General features: G+C 43.3%; 1 protein-coding gene across 1 annotated transcript in view; it reads left to right on the forward strand.

Moving 5' to 3' along the window:
• Positions 1-16,600, forward strand: part of OS9 (OS9 endoplasmic reticulum lectin) — a 28,802-nt gene that overhangs the window by 8,697 nt on the left and 3,505 nt on the right. The window contains exons 2-11 of the mRNA XM_085851022.1: positions 233-412; positions 874-937; positions 3,863-3,939; positions 4,080-4,178; positions 4,679-4,895; positions 10,581-10,700; positions 11,472-11,563; positions 11,911-12,040; positions 12,142-12,306; positions 12,406-12,515. Of these exons, the coding sequence (XP_085707148.1) occupies positions 233-412; positions 874-937; positions 3,863-3,939; positions 4,080-4,178; positions 4,679-4,895; positions 10,581-10,700; positions 11,472-11,563; positions 11,911-12,040; positions 12,142-12,306; positions 12,406-12,515 (1,254 nt within the window). The remainder of the gene's footprint in view (positions 1-232; positions 413-873; positions 938-3,862; positions 3,940-4,079; positions 4,179-4,678; positions 4,896-10,580; positions 10,701-11,471; positions 11,564-11,910; positions 12,041-12,141; positions 12,307-12,405; positions 12,516-16,600) is intronic.

Raw genomic sequence — 16,600 nt, forward strand, 5'->3', positions numbered from 1 at the left:
ATACACCCTCCTCACCAAGCAACTTGGTGGGGGAGACAGTTTAGTCGCCGAACATCCTACCATGAAACAGGTTCGTACAGGTTTACATGGTACCTGCAGCAAGTCACAGATCTAATCTGGCCTGATCTGTCTGTACTCCATACGCATATCTAATATCACGATTAAATTACCTCGCACTTACTCTATTACATTTAGCCTTGCTAAATGCTCAGTGTTGTTTTGTGTGTTTTAGGCTGGAGATCTCAACATGCTTGAGGTTACATCACGCTTTGGACAGCGCTACGAATGCCTCCTTCCTACGCAAGGTGTGAAGCTCGACATTTCCTCGGCTAAGGACGATAAATTGGACTCTCATTCGGGGAACGTCTCGGAACTTTTGCAGCCCATGGAGAGTGAGGCCTGCCTCACCAAGGTGTGGTCATCCTGTTTGGTTTCCTGTCGCATCATTGTTGAAAATATTCTAAGACGTGACTTGTAAGTTGAAGGTATTTTTCTTGCCAACCAGTTTGGCACTAAACCTTCATTCTTGCAGGCCTCATTTGATGATTTCACTTTGCTGTGACAATCAATTTTCCTTCCTAGCAACCTCTCTTAGTTGATTGATGAATGCTCCTTCTGTTGTTACAAGTGCGGTGTCCTTCTTCTGAAGAATTTTAATGATTTATTTCAACCAAAGCCAATTGGGAGGGAGTGGTGGGGATACGTTTTTGATTTTGTGTACCAAACTCCTGCATAATTTAATGCCTCATTCATGGGAACTTTGACAGAGTACATTATCAATATTTATTTATATTTACCCAAATTTGCTTCCCCCCTCCCCTTCTTCTTTCTTTTATTTTTTGAGAGACTGTGTGCTTTGATACTTTTTTCCAGAAAGTGAACTGGTGGACGTACGAGTTCTGCTACGGCAAAAGCGTAAAGCAGTACCATATGGAAGGTACTCGTACGTATGTTTATGAATTTAACTCGAGGAAAGTGTAATAGCATTGTTGAAAAGCCAACTTTTGGAAATGCTGACGACTGATTGATTGAGCATTGTCATAAATTGTTATTACCTCCGCCACCGAAAATGAAGGAGGTTATGTTTTCACCCCCTTTTTGTCTGCTTATTTGTCTCTTTGTTTGTTTGTGTACAGGATATCTCAAAACCCTGTGGACGGATCCAGAGGAAATTTTATGGACAGGTTGGGGTGTGTGACGAGGACGAACTGATTAGATTTTGGTGAAGATCCGGATCTAGATCTGACTCTGAGAATAAAAAAAAAAGATTCTTCACCATTGAGAGATGGGGCCCAAAACGATATACGAGTATAGCACGATATCTCAAAAAGTTGAGGACAGATTCGGATATAACTTGGTGGATGAGTTGTGTAGGTGACGAGAACAAGCCGACTAGGTTTTGGTTGAGGTACGGATGCAGATCTGGCCTACCAGTAGAATCCAAAACGTAAACTGTTCAGCCTGGCAGATGTATGCACTCTACCGAGTGCTGTTCTAATGTTTTCATGAGCTTGCGTGAACCAAATAGCTTGCCAATGCCTTTTTGGAGGCCATGGAGAGTCGACCACAATTTATCGATTGACAACGTCTGTAGGCCAGACTGTGTGGTGTGTGGTTCATGTAGATTACCCTTCTCTTGTTGGTTATTTGTGGGCGAGCTGGGTTCTTGTTGACGATCTCATCACATCATGTTAATTCTTCCAAGACTAGTTACTGTGGTCTGCAAAAGTATTCACCCCCCTGATCAATAATATCACATTTAGATTAATTATGAATCATGTAGAAACAATTTTTCAAATCAACTTTTTTTTCATAATTGAAGAGATCGAGTGAAACACTTATAGTTGGAGGAGGTGATATGTCAGGGATACTGTACCTGCAAAAAACATGTACAAATCAAAATTCACTGGTTGTAAAAGTATTCAGCCCCTTAGGTCAGTACTTTGTGGAAGCACCTTTTACAGCAATGACTGCTGTGAGTGAGTGTTTCTGGGAAGGTCTCTACCAGCTTTGCACAGTGAGATGGTGAAATTTTTACCTATTGCTCTACTTCTGCCAAGCTTGATGGGGATCGTCGATGGACTGAAATCTTCAAGTCTGCCCATAAATGTTCAATTGTGTTCAGGTCAGGACATTGATTGGGTCACTCAAGAACATTTATTTTCTTCTTATTCCGCCACTGCAGTGTGGCTTTAGCTTTGTGCTTCCGATCATTATCCTGTTGAAATGTGAATCTCCTACCCAGTTTGATTCATGGCTGACTCAAGCAGGTTTTCATCAAGGTTGCTCCTGTACTTTGGGACTGTTCATTGTTCCTTCTATCCTGCCAAGTTTGCCAGTCCCTGCTGATGAAAAAAACAGCTGATGAACAACTTGACAGTAGGAATAGAGTTGACTGGGTGGTGCACAGTGTTAGGCATGCAGCAGACATAAAACTTTGAATCTAGACCAAAATGTTCCATTTTTGTCTCGTCTGACTACAAAACTTTTCTCCACATACCTGTAGTATCATTAAGATGCTTTTTCGCAAACTGCATACAGGCTTTTAGATGGGTCTTTTTCAAGAATGGATTATTTATTGCCACCAGTCCATAGAGGCCAGCTTTGTGAAGGGAAGGGATATTGTTGATTGATGAACACTGACCCCCATCTCGGACATCGAGCCTTGAGATCTTTCAAAGTCGTTGTTGGATTTACAGTGACATCCCAAACCAGTTTCCTGCTTCTCCAGCTGCTGAGTTTTGATGGGTGACCTGATCTTGGTGGAGTCTGGGTGGTATGATACCGTTTTCCATTTCTTCATGATGGATTTCACCATACTCAAAGGGGTCATGAGTGACTGAAATATTTTTATGACCCTCTCCTGAACGGTGCTTCTCCACCACTTCATGTCTGACTTCTTTGGAAAGCTCCTCGGTCTTCATGTTTGCCTTGTTGTTTGACCAAGTGAGTTGCACCTTAACCCTCTAGAGCCCCAGGGGTTATTTTTTGTTCACCCAGAACATTTTGTGGGCTCGAGAGGGTTAAAACTCCTTAGATAAGTGGAGGAGGTTAATTTTTAATGGAAACCACTGATTACATACAGGTGAAACATATTACACTTGTTTTGTAACCTTTCAAACAAATAATTTGTTCCAGAAGTGATTTGTGGTTAATTCGGCAAAGGATTTGAATATTTATAGAACCGAGAATCATCTGATTTTCTCCGTTAATCAAAATTATTCACATTTTAGCTTCCTTTTTTTTTTGGCTTTATCACTTTGGAGTGGTTTGTGAAGACTATATCAATATGTTAATTTTCATTTGAAAGCATCATGAAACAAGCTCAGGTTGCACCAAAATGTGAAAACTTTGGAGGGGGTGGGGGGTGGTGGTGAATACTTTTGCAGGCCGCTGTAACTGTATCCAGATGTTTGGAATGCAAATCCTCGACACAATTGTTTGTATTTGATCATTCCAATTGTATGGCTCTCCAACAATTTAAATGTATGTGTTTATCATGACATTGAACCATTTCTTAATCACCATCGAGTGCAAGGTAAGTCTTGTATTTTACTGTATCAGCATGAATCATCACTGTGTTTATACACGATGCTGATGCCTGGTGTGATGGCATATGTTTTGCTCAGTCTATGGATAGATGCCCGGGAACAGAGGCGATGCCCCAACAAATTCATAGTCGACAAATCGACCAAGTGTATGGGATTTGAACTTGGGGTCCCAGCATTGAGCCAAGTGCTCAGAAGGAAATGCAATACACAAGATGGATTAAAACAATTGGGTAATGTTTGTTGTAGCTGCCTTGTGTGTATGGAATGCTTCCTAAAGATGTTGTGCAAAGTTTACCTTCTTCCCTTTTCAGGTACTGAAATTCAGGGAGAGATTCTCCGTCTTGGCCTTTATCAGTCCGATTTCACTTGGGGTAACAGCACCTTGAAGGTTTGTGAGTTGTTACATTACATCTCCAGACTTTGCAGGAATGTTTATATTGTTATATTTTTCATTAAATAATTGTGATTAGAGTTGGCTGTGGGTTGTTGGTGATTATTTTTTTTTTATTAATTATTTTTTTTCCACAGGAATCCCGGAAGCATCGGCTGCAGAGGTACCATAGTCAGCGATACGTGAATGGGACGCCATGCGATTTAAATGGCAAGGCGAGGGAGACTGAAGTTCGCGTGAGTGCATGTCTCACCCACGTCAAACTTCCTTGGCCATTATTAAACGTACATGCCGTGTTTTCAAACGGGACAAGCTGGGAGTTGAGCATAATTATTTGTAGATTGTCCATTCGGAAGGATGATGATTCAATGAAAACGATGATAATCGGGAGGTACCATGGTTTATGACCAAAAAGGGACAAAACGCAAATAGTCACATGGATTTGGAAAGGTTTATAACCGCCAACGTTGGTGCTGTTTGACATTCCTGTTTGAGCACTTGCCTTGTTACTCTGATCCCAGGTTTAAATCCCATATATACTGTATTGATTTGTCCACTCTTCATTAATGTCCTTGTAATTAATGTCCAATTTGCTCCATGAGCCTTGGATCACTGTAACGGTAATTATAAAAAACTGTTGAAGTATATTGAAGACTGGGAAGTATTATTTTCTCAACAATTTGTCACAAAATGTTGTCCGTTTAAACTTTGTACTTCTTGCCATGTTTCCTTTTAGTTTACCTGTGAGGATGGAGTTCAAGATTACCTGCACAGTGTTTCAGAACCTGAGTCATGTGTTTACATACTATGGGTGCGCACCGCACGCATATGCCAGCACCCAATGCTTCGGCCGCCGCGGCACCCTCCGTCTCTTGCTGTGACATGTCATCCAGCCCTTTCTGCAACGCAGTACGAGCAGCATCTGCTCCTGCGTCACCAGGAGGAAGAACATGGTAATGGTTATTTTGTCTCCCTCGGTCTTGACCTCTGTTGTTTAATTTTTATTTTATAACTCCGTTCCTCAGAGAGACAGTCAGTCTGTGACATCGAGGTTCGTGTCGGAGCTAAAACACAGGATGGAACAGAAAGAGAAAGAGAGAGAGAGAGATTGTTTGTGGGCGGGCGATGCACCAACAGCAGGGTTGAGGGACAAAATAGAGGGTGACTTGGACAGACGACGGATGTGGGGAAGAATGACAGCAAAGGGAGGACACAGTGGGGAACATCATGGATACAGCCACAAACTCTCAATCACAGAAGTGGAAGGGAAAACTGGAAACTTGTGGAGGGTTTAACTGAGGGTAGAAAAGATCATAGTTGTGGATGTGGATTATCTGAGATGGTGGTGAACAGCTGTCTTTAAGCCCTGGAGGGAAGAATGAGATTGAAGAGAATGTTGAAGTTGGTTCCATTGGTGGGTAAAAAAAGAGGAACGAATGAGTGGAAGTGAGCAATAAGTCTGGATTTTGGAAGTTTCACCAGAAGGGAGTTCATGGTGGACCATGTGCACCCTACAGAAACCTGGAGTGGGGGTGAGGGAGGTGGGGATGAACAGAGCACAGAAAGGGCAGCAAATGCAAGACAAGAGAGACCACCGACCTATCTGCGATGTGAAAGTGATATGCCCAGAGATTAGCTTCATCGAGGCAGATTGCAATAATTTTGAAGACCTTGGTCTCCAGGGCATCAAGCTGAGCAAGGTGTGAGGACGCCAGCCTAGAGGGAAGAGCAGTACGCCATTAAGTTGCGGATGAAGGACCTGTAAATGTATAAAAATTTAGATGTATCAAGGAAAGACTTTGTATGAGTGAGGATGTTCAGTCAGCACCTGGATTTGGAGACTAGCTTTGAAATGTAGTTTTCCCCAAGATAGATTGTGGCTGATAATGAGAGCCAGGAGTTTGAATGATTGAACTTCCTTAAGAGGATTGTTAAGAAAGTAGATTGGGGGGTGGGGTTGCTGGACGGTCCTTTCGGAGAGGGATTGTGAGAATTTGAGATTTGGCAGGGTTAAAATACATATTCCAAGTGTTTAACCAGCTTGTGATTTTATCAAGGTCTGCAGAGAGGGAAGAGTCTGTGTCCTGCCTGTCTGAAGGATGAGGGATGTCGTGACACAGGGTGGAGTCATCAGCAAATAGATAAAGGGGATTTTCCCAGAGAGATCATTGATGAAGATTTGGAATAGGACTTGTCCCAGAACACTGCCGAGGATCACTCCAGCCGAGACAGGGAGAGTCTGTGAAAGATATGATGATCTGAGGACCTTTCTGATGATTGGAAGTAAGTTTTCATAGGTCTGTCATTCTTTCGGCCTATTTATTTAATGCAGTGTTGTCTGATTTCCCAACAAATGAAAGATGACCGAGTGTACATTATGGGGTGAAAAGTGCAGAAAGAGGATGTGTAAGTGTAGCAGAGCAGGTTTTTAGTACAATTGAACTGATGCCTTTCAGTCCATTTGCAGAGTGAGCCACTTTATCCATTCGGCCACGGCGACTTTACATGATATACATTGTTTTTTTAATTATTATTATTCCTAAAAAGAGCCGGTAGTGAGGAAGAGGAAGCCAGTGCTGGAAGTGCTGCTGCAGAACACAACCTACAAACACTGTAATATATAGATATCTCCTTATAATGGAGTGAACTTACATGGTCATGTATGTATATTTATGACCAAAACTACTTCAAATTGTGTTTAACAAATTCTGCCATGTATCTATGTATCTATGTATGTATGTATGTATGTATATGTATGTATATATGTATATATGTATATATATATATATATATATATATATATATATATATATATATATATATATATATATATATATATATATATATACCGGGCGTAGTGGCGTGCGCCTGTAATCCGGCTACTTGGAGGATCGCTTGAGGACGGGAGCTATGCGCTGGACCTCGCTATGAGAGGGTGTAGGGCATCCCGGAATCATGGCGAAACCCAATCCTTATCCCTGTGTCGTAAGAGGCGACCAGGGTTGCGTCAGGAAGGGCATCCGGCTTAAAACCTGTGCCAAATCGGTATGCGGATCATAACGGATGATCCGCTGTGGCGACCCCTAACGGGAGCAGCCAAAAGACTAACAACAACATATATTTATATATATTTATATATATATATATATATATTTATATATATATATATATATATATATATATATATATATATATATATATATATATATATATATATATGTATATGTATATGTATATGTATATGTATATGTATATGTATATGTATATGTATATGTATATGTATATGTATATGTATATGTATATGTATATGTATATGTATATGTATATGTATATACATATATGTATATGTGTATATATATATATATATGTATATATATATATATATATATATATATATATATATATATATATATATATATATATATATATATATATATATATATATATATATATATATATATATATATATATATATATATATATATATATATATATATATATATATATATATATATATATATATATATATATACACATGTTTGAAACACATTTGTGACTTTCCTGTATTCATCAGCGCTAACTTTTTTTTGTTGATTTGACTTGATTAAACGAGATCGAGATATGGGCAAAACAACATATACGATGTAAAAACCCAGCCGGAAGTCCTAGAGAAGCTGTGCATCGGGGGCACGTCTGCTCTGTCAGGCTGGCAGTTCAAATTTCCATTGCAGTTTTTGATTAATTTGTTGACCTTTCCTTCCTGCTCTAACTAACTGGTTTAAAATAAATATATATTTGTGCTCAGTTCGTTTTTATTTATACGTGTTGGGTTCTGATTTCCGATTTACAGTATTTATTTGGCTGACCTCCCCCACCATCCCCCTCTCCACCATTCCCTCATCCCCCTTCAACATCTGATCCACCATCACCCACCCACACCTACCATTCCCTCACTCCCAGAGAAAGCAGGCATGGCCAAAGATGCCTACGCCTCTGCAGCGACATGTGGTGATGTGTGCGACCAATTGTGGTGCACCATTCCCTCCAAATTCCGACCCCATGTGCTGCACGGCGGCGTTGCTAGGTGCCAAAGGCGCCCCGGCAATGTTGCATGCTGGGGAATGTTATTTATTTATTTGGCATGGTGTTGATGTACTTTGAATATACCTCTACTCGTATAACCTTATATTTTACCTGCCCCTTTTAACACGTAACTAATTACCCCACACTATCCCTGACTGGGAAGACAACGTTCGTTTGTGTGTTTTGCAGCATTGCTACATAATAAACACGTACTCCAAGTCCTATTTCTTCTTCTTCCCGTCAAGGACGGGCTCTGCTAGTAATATTAATTGTTCAACAAGCTTGATTTTTATTGGTTCATGAAAAAATATTTTCACGAAAAAAATAAGTGACCACTATATTCGTTTTTTCTGTCTGTCCTGAGCGTAGCTCTGTGGGTTTTGATCCGATCCTGATAAAATTTTGGTGGGTGGTTTATATCATGATCGAGTTGTGTTTTCCTGAGAATGGGCGTGGTGTGCCCATTATGGGCGGAGCCACGCCCAAAAAATAATGTGTTTTTAGGGCGTAGCCGATTTCAATTTGCATCTTCTCCTAGGGGGTTTGTCGAATCTGGCAGGGGTTTCGGTATTTGGTTCGCCCAATGGCACCTGCATAGCCCCACGGAGCTCAAGTTTTCATTTTCGTCACAAGATCACGAACTTAGAAAATTGCAAATTTTGACATAAAAATCCATCTTCTCCGAGGGGTTTGGCGAATCTGGCAGGGGTTTCGGTATTTGGTTAGCCCAATGGCACCTGCATAACCCCACGGAGCTCGATTTTTTTTTTTATTTATTTATTTATTTTTTTTCATTTTCGTCACAAGGTCACGAACTTAGAAAATTTTGACATAAAAATCATACGACCGCCCAAACGTTGAGAGCTAGGATGACAATTTTTTTTATGCATAATCTTGAGGTCATTCCCCACCTAAAGTCTTGAAACCATTTTGCTCTATCTCGAACACCTTGCCCGTGGCGCCCCCTTCAAGTTTGTTTTTACGCTGATTACCTTCGCATTCTGCGAAAGGTTATGTTTTGGTCGGCGTGTATTTATTTATTTATTTATTTATTTATTTGTAATCTTGTGATTCGTATAACAAAAAGTATTAAACCGAATTGCATGAAATTTGGTGGGATGATTGGTTATCAGCCAGGAAGCATTTGATTAGATTTTGGGATCGTTCGGGTCAAAGGTCCAGGTCACGAAAAGGTCAAAATCGTCTTTTTACGATAACACGGTCAATTTTTATTCAATTTGCATGCAACTAACGCCAAAATGTTCAGAATTCAACGCCTCATCTTGTGATATGCAATATGACACAATGACGCCCATACTCTTGTTACCGGTTAGGGGTCAAAGGTCAGGGGGGTCACGACCTTAAAATATGCGGTTTTTGTAATAACGCGGTCAATTCTTGTCCGCTTTACATGAACCCAGCACCAAAATGTTCAGAATTTAATGCCCAATCTTGTGACACAATGACGTCATAACACGTGTCACCGGTTGGGGTAAAATGTCGGGGGGGGGGGTGTCACGCCCTTGAAAAATATGCGGTTTTCGGCATAACTCAGTCAATTCTTATTCGATTTGCTTGAAACCAGCATCAAACGAGATTACCTTCTCTTGTTGAAACGTTGTATTCACCGAGCTTGCGAGTGAAGACTCGCCAAAACGACGTGAGTTGATTGTTGTTTAGTCCGTAGCCCCCGAAAGTCGGGGGGGGTCATGACATTATAGATATGTGGTTTGTGTCATAAGACCATTCATATGAAACCAGTTCCCCACACTCATACCAAGAACAAAAAAGTAGTGGCGGCGAAGGTATGCGCTCTATGAGTGCCCGTTCTAGTTTCATCAAAGTATGGATAATCCGAGGAGTGCGAAATGCCATATAGCCTATATGACGTTATATTGTTCCTGGAATGTTCCAGAGGAAGTTTTGCACCAAAGGTCATAATCCTTGACCTTTGACCTTTAAAGTTCACAAAGGTCAAATTTTCAAAGTTCTGGGAATCGAACAGGGTTTTCGACCTTCTTCGACGAACTAACTTCAAATAGCTATAGCACGTATCCTGTTTCCTTATTTTAATGTCCACAACATTGTTTTGTGACCTTTTAAAGGTTATGCAAAGGTCAAATTTTTTTAAGTTGTTGAACGAAACTGGGTTTTCGACATTTTGCAGCTAATAACCCGTCACTCGTACCACATCATGTGATCATTTTTATAACTTGGTCAAACATTATCACTTTGTCTCATCCTTGACTTCTGAAACAATCTACATCGTCAAATACCGCTCGTGAACCATCGTAGTCTTCAGACTTGTCGGAATTTTAAATTGTATGCATTTACATCCAGGACGTTTACATTTGTCTGTGCTTCCAAATGAAACGGCACTATTTAAAATGTGATTTTTGAATGCGTTTGCACCTTTTCCACATCAATTGTGAAACGAAAGGGTCCATCAAAAATTTCCAATGAAATTTACCAATTTGATCTTTTCTTGTTTTTTTTTTCTCATATTATTTTTTCCCCCACAATTTTCTTTTCTCTCGTGTCTTGTGGTTGAGCAGGTGAAAATCGGAAGGAGGAAAGTGATGCCAAGTTGGAAGAAGAAGACAAAAGTTTTGAAATATCCTCTGAAGATGAAGATGAAGATGCAGATAAAGCAGATTCCACTCTTCCTGTTGCAGGTTGAGCGATATATTTATTTACTTATTTATTTTTATGTTTTTTTTATTGTTGAGCAACAAATAATGTGCTTGTAACAATATTGTTTTGTGGTGTTTATTAAATTTATTTATTTTTGCCCACCATATTGTGAAAGATAAATATGATAATGGTCAACACAGAGGGGAGTTTTTCAAGCGAAAAGCATGAAGACCAAAAATAAAAACAGATTTACAATGAACGCCTTTATTCACCGAATTTATGTCAATCGTGATGACAGGTTTAGCCAAGGTTTAGTTTAGCCCCTTCCCCGTTTTAATTTTTCCTTGCAATTTAAAGATCAAGGCTGTGAACAGTCAGGTAATAATTGGACACAATAATTATGGGAATGAATGAACAGGGAAGGGGGGGAAGGAAATGTAGTGACGTGCAAGTTCTAGGCTAAGCTTGGTGTAAAGAAAAGAAAAGTTCATGTTTGCTCTAAACTGGTGAGCCAACTGTCCTTTTGACTTTGGCCATTTGACGGTTACATTTTATAAGCATGGTGGTGGCTGTCTTTGGATCTTAGGGTCCTGAGTTCAAGCCCCTGTTGGCCATTGAATTAACGCAAGGTGGGGTTGACTCAGCCTGTCATCCTTCCGAGGTTGGCGAAATGAGTACCAGCATACTGGTAATAGGGGCACTGCATCAGCAGCACAGCTGCGCGCTCAGTCAATGATGCAACCTGCAGACTTGTGCTACATACAGAGGAGGAGGAGGAGGAGGAAGTTACATGGTAACTTTTATCTTTACAGATGTTCAGCTCCAAAGTGATGGTTTGAGGTTCATAAAAAGTGCCAGTGTGCTTTCCAAGTTCAAGAGGATATTACAGAAGATGAAGAAAAATGTAAGTGCAATTATGATGTGTAGCTGTAGGTGGAAAGGGGGAAGAAGACGGGCACGCAGAGACATAAAATTTCACCTGTGGTACCGATGCTCAGGTTCCAAAAGCTTTGAATCCCAAACATTAAGACCTACCATTGGATTGGAACCAACAATCTCAATTTCAATCCATTGTCCTCACCACTCGTTCACCATTGTGCTTACACACCAATCAATCCCCACTATACTTGTATTCTGTATGTGGACACTATATTGTCAAGTGTGAGACTGCTCCCTTATCATTTGACAAACATGACTTATTAAATGTTTTTTTGTTTTTCTGTCCTCCATTTTGAATTTGGCATTTCCAAGGGTGGTGGTGGGATCACGAATGACGAGGACGAGACCGAAGATGGTTCAAAAGTACCACAACAAAGTGAAAGTGGGGCTTCTGCAGAATCGACAGAGTCCAGCGTGACGATGAAGCAGGAACAGGCGATGGGTCTGTTTTACACAATGTACTATTGGAACACAACCATACTTGCAAATGTGCTCACCATTGTAATTGCTGTCATTTTGTTTTTTCCCACAACTATTATTCAGACAAGGGAAGCAAAGGGAAGGTGCGGATTCGAGTTTTCAGCAAGGTACTACCAGGTGAAACGGAGGAGGGAGACAAAGATTCTGAGAAGGAGGGAGAGTCTGATGAACTCGGTGTGGAGAATGCAGTGAATGAAGCATTGGACAAATCTGGTGTTAACATGGAAGGTAAACTTTCAATGGATTGGAGAGTGCATGAGTGAACTTCCTTGAGTTTATTTATTCCTATCTTGTCAAATGTATTTGAGGTACCGGCTTTGCCTGTAGGGAAAGTGAATGTCAAGGTGATTACAAGAGGGACGAAAGTAGATGATGATGTACGTTGGCTCTCGGAGGAGGAGACAAAGCTGCTCACAAACCTGCTGGTGGAAATGTTGGTATGAGACAATAATTACCCTTTTTCACATTTATGATTGCTGGTCATTTACAGAGGGAGAGCCTACTGTCCTTTTCACAGTGGGTGGTTCTGTGTCTTTCACAGACTGCAACTAAAGCCAGAAGTTTCATTTTTGTGTGTGGTGTTATCACCAGTAGCCCCAGACGTCCTCACGAGAAGCTTACGGTCCCAAGGAAGCTGGCCACTCCGACCGGATTCCCCCATAGATTGAGTAAAGATGAAATGGTTTCCCCCATAGATCCCCATAGCATTATCTGAATTGTGCGAGTTGAGAGCAAGTTGTAATTAAGTAGTTTAGTGTCAATTTAAAGGTGACAGCACATTTTGAAGCCATCACAAAATTATCCATCCTCCCCCCAGCCTTCCTCCATCCTTGAACCTTGTCTGTTGTGATCTGTCTTTCGGTGTAAACTTCCATCCAACAGCAACCAGAAGTCCACGTGGCTCCGGTGTGAAAAGGGCATATAACTCCAAGTGGGAGAAGGTCTTTATAGGGACACACAGCTGAATTAGGGGTAGAAGTTGTGCTGCGTGGTAGGTGGGAGTTCCACCTGCCCACCCCCTGCCCAGACAATAACCACATGTCATGAAGTGATCCGTGGCCCTTCCCCACAACAGGGTTATAAAAACCCCAAGCTTGTTGCGCTCGTCTCTCTCTCTATCTCTATCTCTATCTCTATCTCTATCTCTCTCATCCCCCCCTCTCTCTCTCTCATCCCCCCCTCTCTCTCTCTCATCCCCCCCCTCTCTCTCTCAACCCCCCTCTCTCTCTCTCTCTCATCCCCCTCTCTCTCTCTCATCCCCCCTCTCTCTCTCTCTCTCATCCCCCCCTCTCTCTCTCTCTCTCATCCCCCCTCTCTCTCTCTCTCTCATCCCCCTCTCTCTCTCTCTCATCTCCCCCTCTCTCTCTCTCATCTCCCCTCTCTCTCTCTCTCATCCCCCCTCTCTCTCTCTCTCTCTCATCCCCCCCTCTCTCTCTCTCTCTCATCCCCCCCTCTCTCTCTCTCTCTCTCATCCCCCCTCTCTCTCTCTCTCTCATCCCCCTCTCTCTCTCTCTCTCATCCCCCCTCTCTCTCTCTCTCTCATCCCCCCCTCTCTCTCTCTCTCTCTCTCTCTCATCCCCCCTCTCTCTCTCTCATCCCCCCTCTCTCTCTCTCTCATCCCCCCCTCTCTCTCTCTCATCCCCCCTCTCTCTCTCTCATCCCCCCTCTCTCTCTCTCATCCCCCTCTCTCTCTCTCATCCCCCTCTCTCTCTCTCATCCCCCTCTCTCTCTCTCATCCCCCCTCTCTCTCTCTCATCCCCCCCTCTCTCTCTCTCATCCCCCTCTCTCTCTCTCATCCCCCCTCTCTCTCTCATCCCCCCTCTCTCTCTCTCATCCCCCCCTCTCTCTCTCATCCCCCCCTCTCTCTCTCATCCCCCCTCTCTCTCTCTCATCCCCCCTCTCTCTCTCTCATCCCCCCCTCTCTCTCTCTCATCCCCCTCTCTCTCTCTCATCCCCCCTCTCTCTCTCTCTCATCCCCCTCTCTCTCTCTCATCCCCCCTCTCTCTCTCTCTCTCTCTCTCTCTCTCTCTCTCTCTCTCTCTCATCCCCCTCTCTCTCTCTCATCCCCCCTCTCTCTCTCTCATCCCCCCTCTCTCTCTCTCATCCCCCTCTCTCTCTCTCATCCCCCCTCTCTCTCTCATCCCCCCCTCTCTCTCTCTCATCCCCCCTCTCTCTCTCTCTCATCCCCCCCTCTCTCTCTCTCATCCCCCCCTCTCTCTCTCTCATCCCCCCTCTCTCTCTCTCATCCCCCCTCTCTCTCTCTCATCCCCCCTCTCTCTCTCTCATCCCCCTCTCTCTCTCTCATCCCCCCTCTCTCTCTCTCATCCCCCCTCTCTCTCTCTCATCCCCCCTCTCTCTCTCTCATCCCCCTCTCTCTCTCTCTCATCCCCCCTCTCTCTCTCTCTCATCCCCTCTCTCTCTCTCTCATCCCCCCCTCTCTCTCTCTCATCCCCCTCTCTCTCTCTCTCATCCCCCCCTCTCTCTCTCTCATCCCCCCTCTCTCTCTCTCATCCCCCCCTCTCTCTCTCTCATCCCCCCTCTCTCTCTCTCTCATCCCCCCCTCTCTCTCTCTCATCCCCCCTCTCTCTCTCTCATCCCCCCTCTCTCTCTCTCATCCCCCCTCTCTCTCTCTCTCATCCCCCCCTCTCTCTCTCTCTCATCCCCCCTCTCTCTCTCTCTCTCATCCCCCTCTCTCTCTCTCTCATCCCCCCTCTCTCTCTCTCTCTCATCCCCCCTCTCTCTCTCTCTCTCTCATCCCCCCCCTCTCTCTCTCTCTCATCCCCCCCCTCTCTCTCTCTGCCTCTCTCTCCCCGCCTCTCTCTGCCTCTCTCTCCCCCTCTCTCTCTGCCTCATTCTCACTACCTTAGTGGTGTTCCATGTGCCGGTAGTGACTCGGGAAGAGGAAAGACTCCATACTGGAACGCAGCAGGAATGACCAGAATGCTGTGCACAGGAACAAGACCATGTGCTAGAAAGGTTCATGGCAGACAGGTTTCTTTGTCTTGTCACCTCTTTTCTATCTGTCTTGTCATGCTCATTGGATATGTAAGGCCCTATTTGTTAAGCCATTGAATTGTGGTCACGTGGGTTACATTTTATTATTCATCCATCAAAGTTGATTGCTGCCACGCTAGCGTTGAGAGCTGTCAGCATCTCGAGGTCTCTGGGTGCTCCCACTGGCATTCCATGCTGCCCTGGTGGTTCTCCCTCTGGCCAGGCAAGCACAAACATAGGGAACAAGGGCATCCATTAGCGATTTGTAAACAAAGCTCCACTCAGCTGTTCCTGTTGGCAAATTTGCTGCGGTCATATGTCGGAGACGCCGCTTTGCACCTAAATTATCTGTTTGGATGCGAGGACCTCTAATCTCTTAACAGCCCAGCGGTGCCTTGGTTTTGAAGTTCAGCGACCATAAGAAGTGTATGTATATATCTATATGTATATTTACACATGTATACAGTGGGGAGAACAAGTATTTGATACACTGCCGAATTTGCAGGTTTTCCCACTTACAAAGCACGTAGAGGTCTGCAATTTTTATCATAGGTACACTTCAACTGTGAAAGACGGAATCTAAAACAAAAATCCTGAAAATCATGTTGTATGATTTTTAAATAATTTGCATTTTATTGCATGAAATAAGTATTTGATACATCAGAAAAACAGAACTTAATATTTGGTACAGAAACCTTTGTTTGCAATTACAGAGATCAGACGTTTCCTGTAGTTCTTAACCAGGTTTTGCACAGACTGCAGCAGGGATTTTGGCCCACTCCTCCATACAGATCTTCTCCAGATCCTTCAGGTTTCGGGGCTGTCGCTGGGCAACACAGACTTTCGGCTCCCTCCAAAGATTTTCTATTGGGTTCAGGTCTGGAGACTGGCTAGGCCACTCCAGGACCTTGAGATGCTTCTTACGGAGCCACTCCTTAGTTGCCCTGGCTGTGTGTTTCGGGTCATTGTCATGCTGGAAGACCCAGCCACGCCCCATCTTCAATGCTCTTGTTGAGGGAAGGAGGTTGTTGGCCAAGATCTCGCGATACATGGCCCCATCCATCCTCCCCTCAATACGGTGCAGTCGTCCTGTCCCCTTTGCAGAAAAGCATCCCCAAAGAATGATGTTTCCACCTCCATGCTTCACGGTTGGGATGGTGTTCTTGGGGTTGTACTCATCCTTCTTCTTCCAAACACGGCGGGCGGAGTTTAAACCAAAAAGCTCTATTTTGGTCTCATCAGACCACATGACCCTCTCCCATTCCTCCTCTGGATCATCCAGATGGTCATTGGCAAACTTCAGACGGGCCTGGACATGTGCTGGCTTGAGCAGAGGGACCTTGCGTGCGCTGCAGGATTTTAATCCATGACGGCGTAGTGTGTTACTTATGATTTTCTTTGATGCTGTGGTCCCAGCTCTCTTCAGGTCATTGACCAGGTCCTGCCGTGTAGTTCTGGGCTGATCCCTCACCTTTCTCATGATCATTAATGCTCCACGAGGTGAGATCTTGCATGGAGCCCCAGATCG

This window comes from Eptatretus burgeri, chromosome 13 (genome assembly GCF_056783735.1).
Source record: "Eptatretus burgeri isolate ZD-2024b chromosome 13, Ebu_testis_v1, whole genome shotgun sequence".
Classification (NCBI taxonomy): Eukaryota; Metazoa; Chordata; class Myxini; order Myxiniformes; family Myxinidae; genus Eptatretus; species Eptatretus burgeri.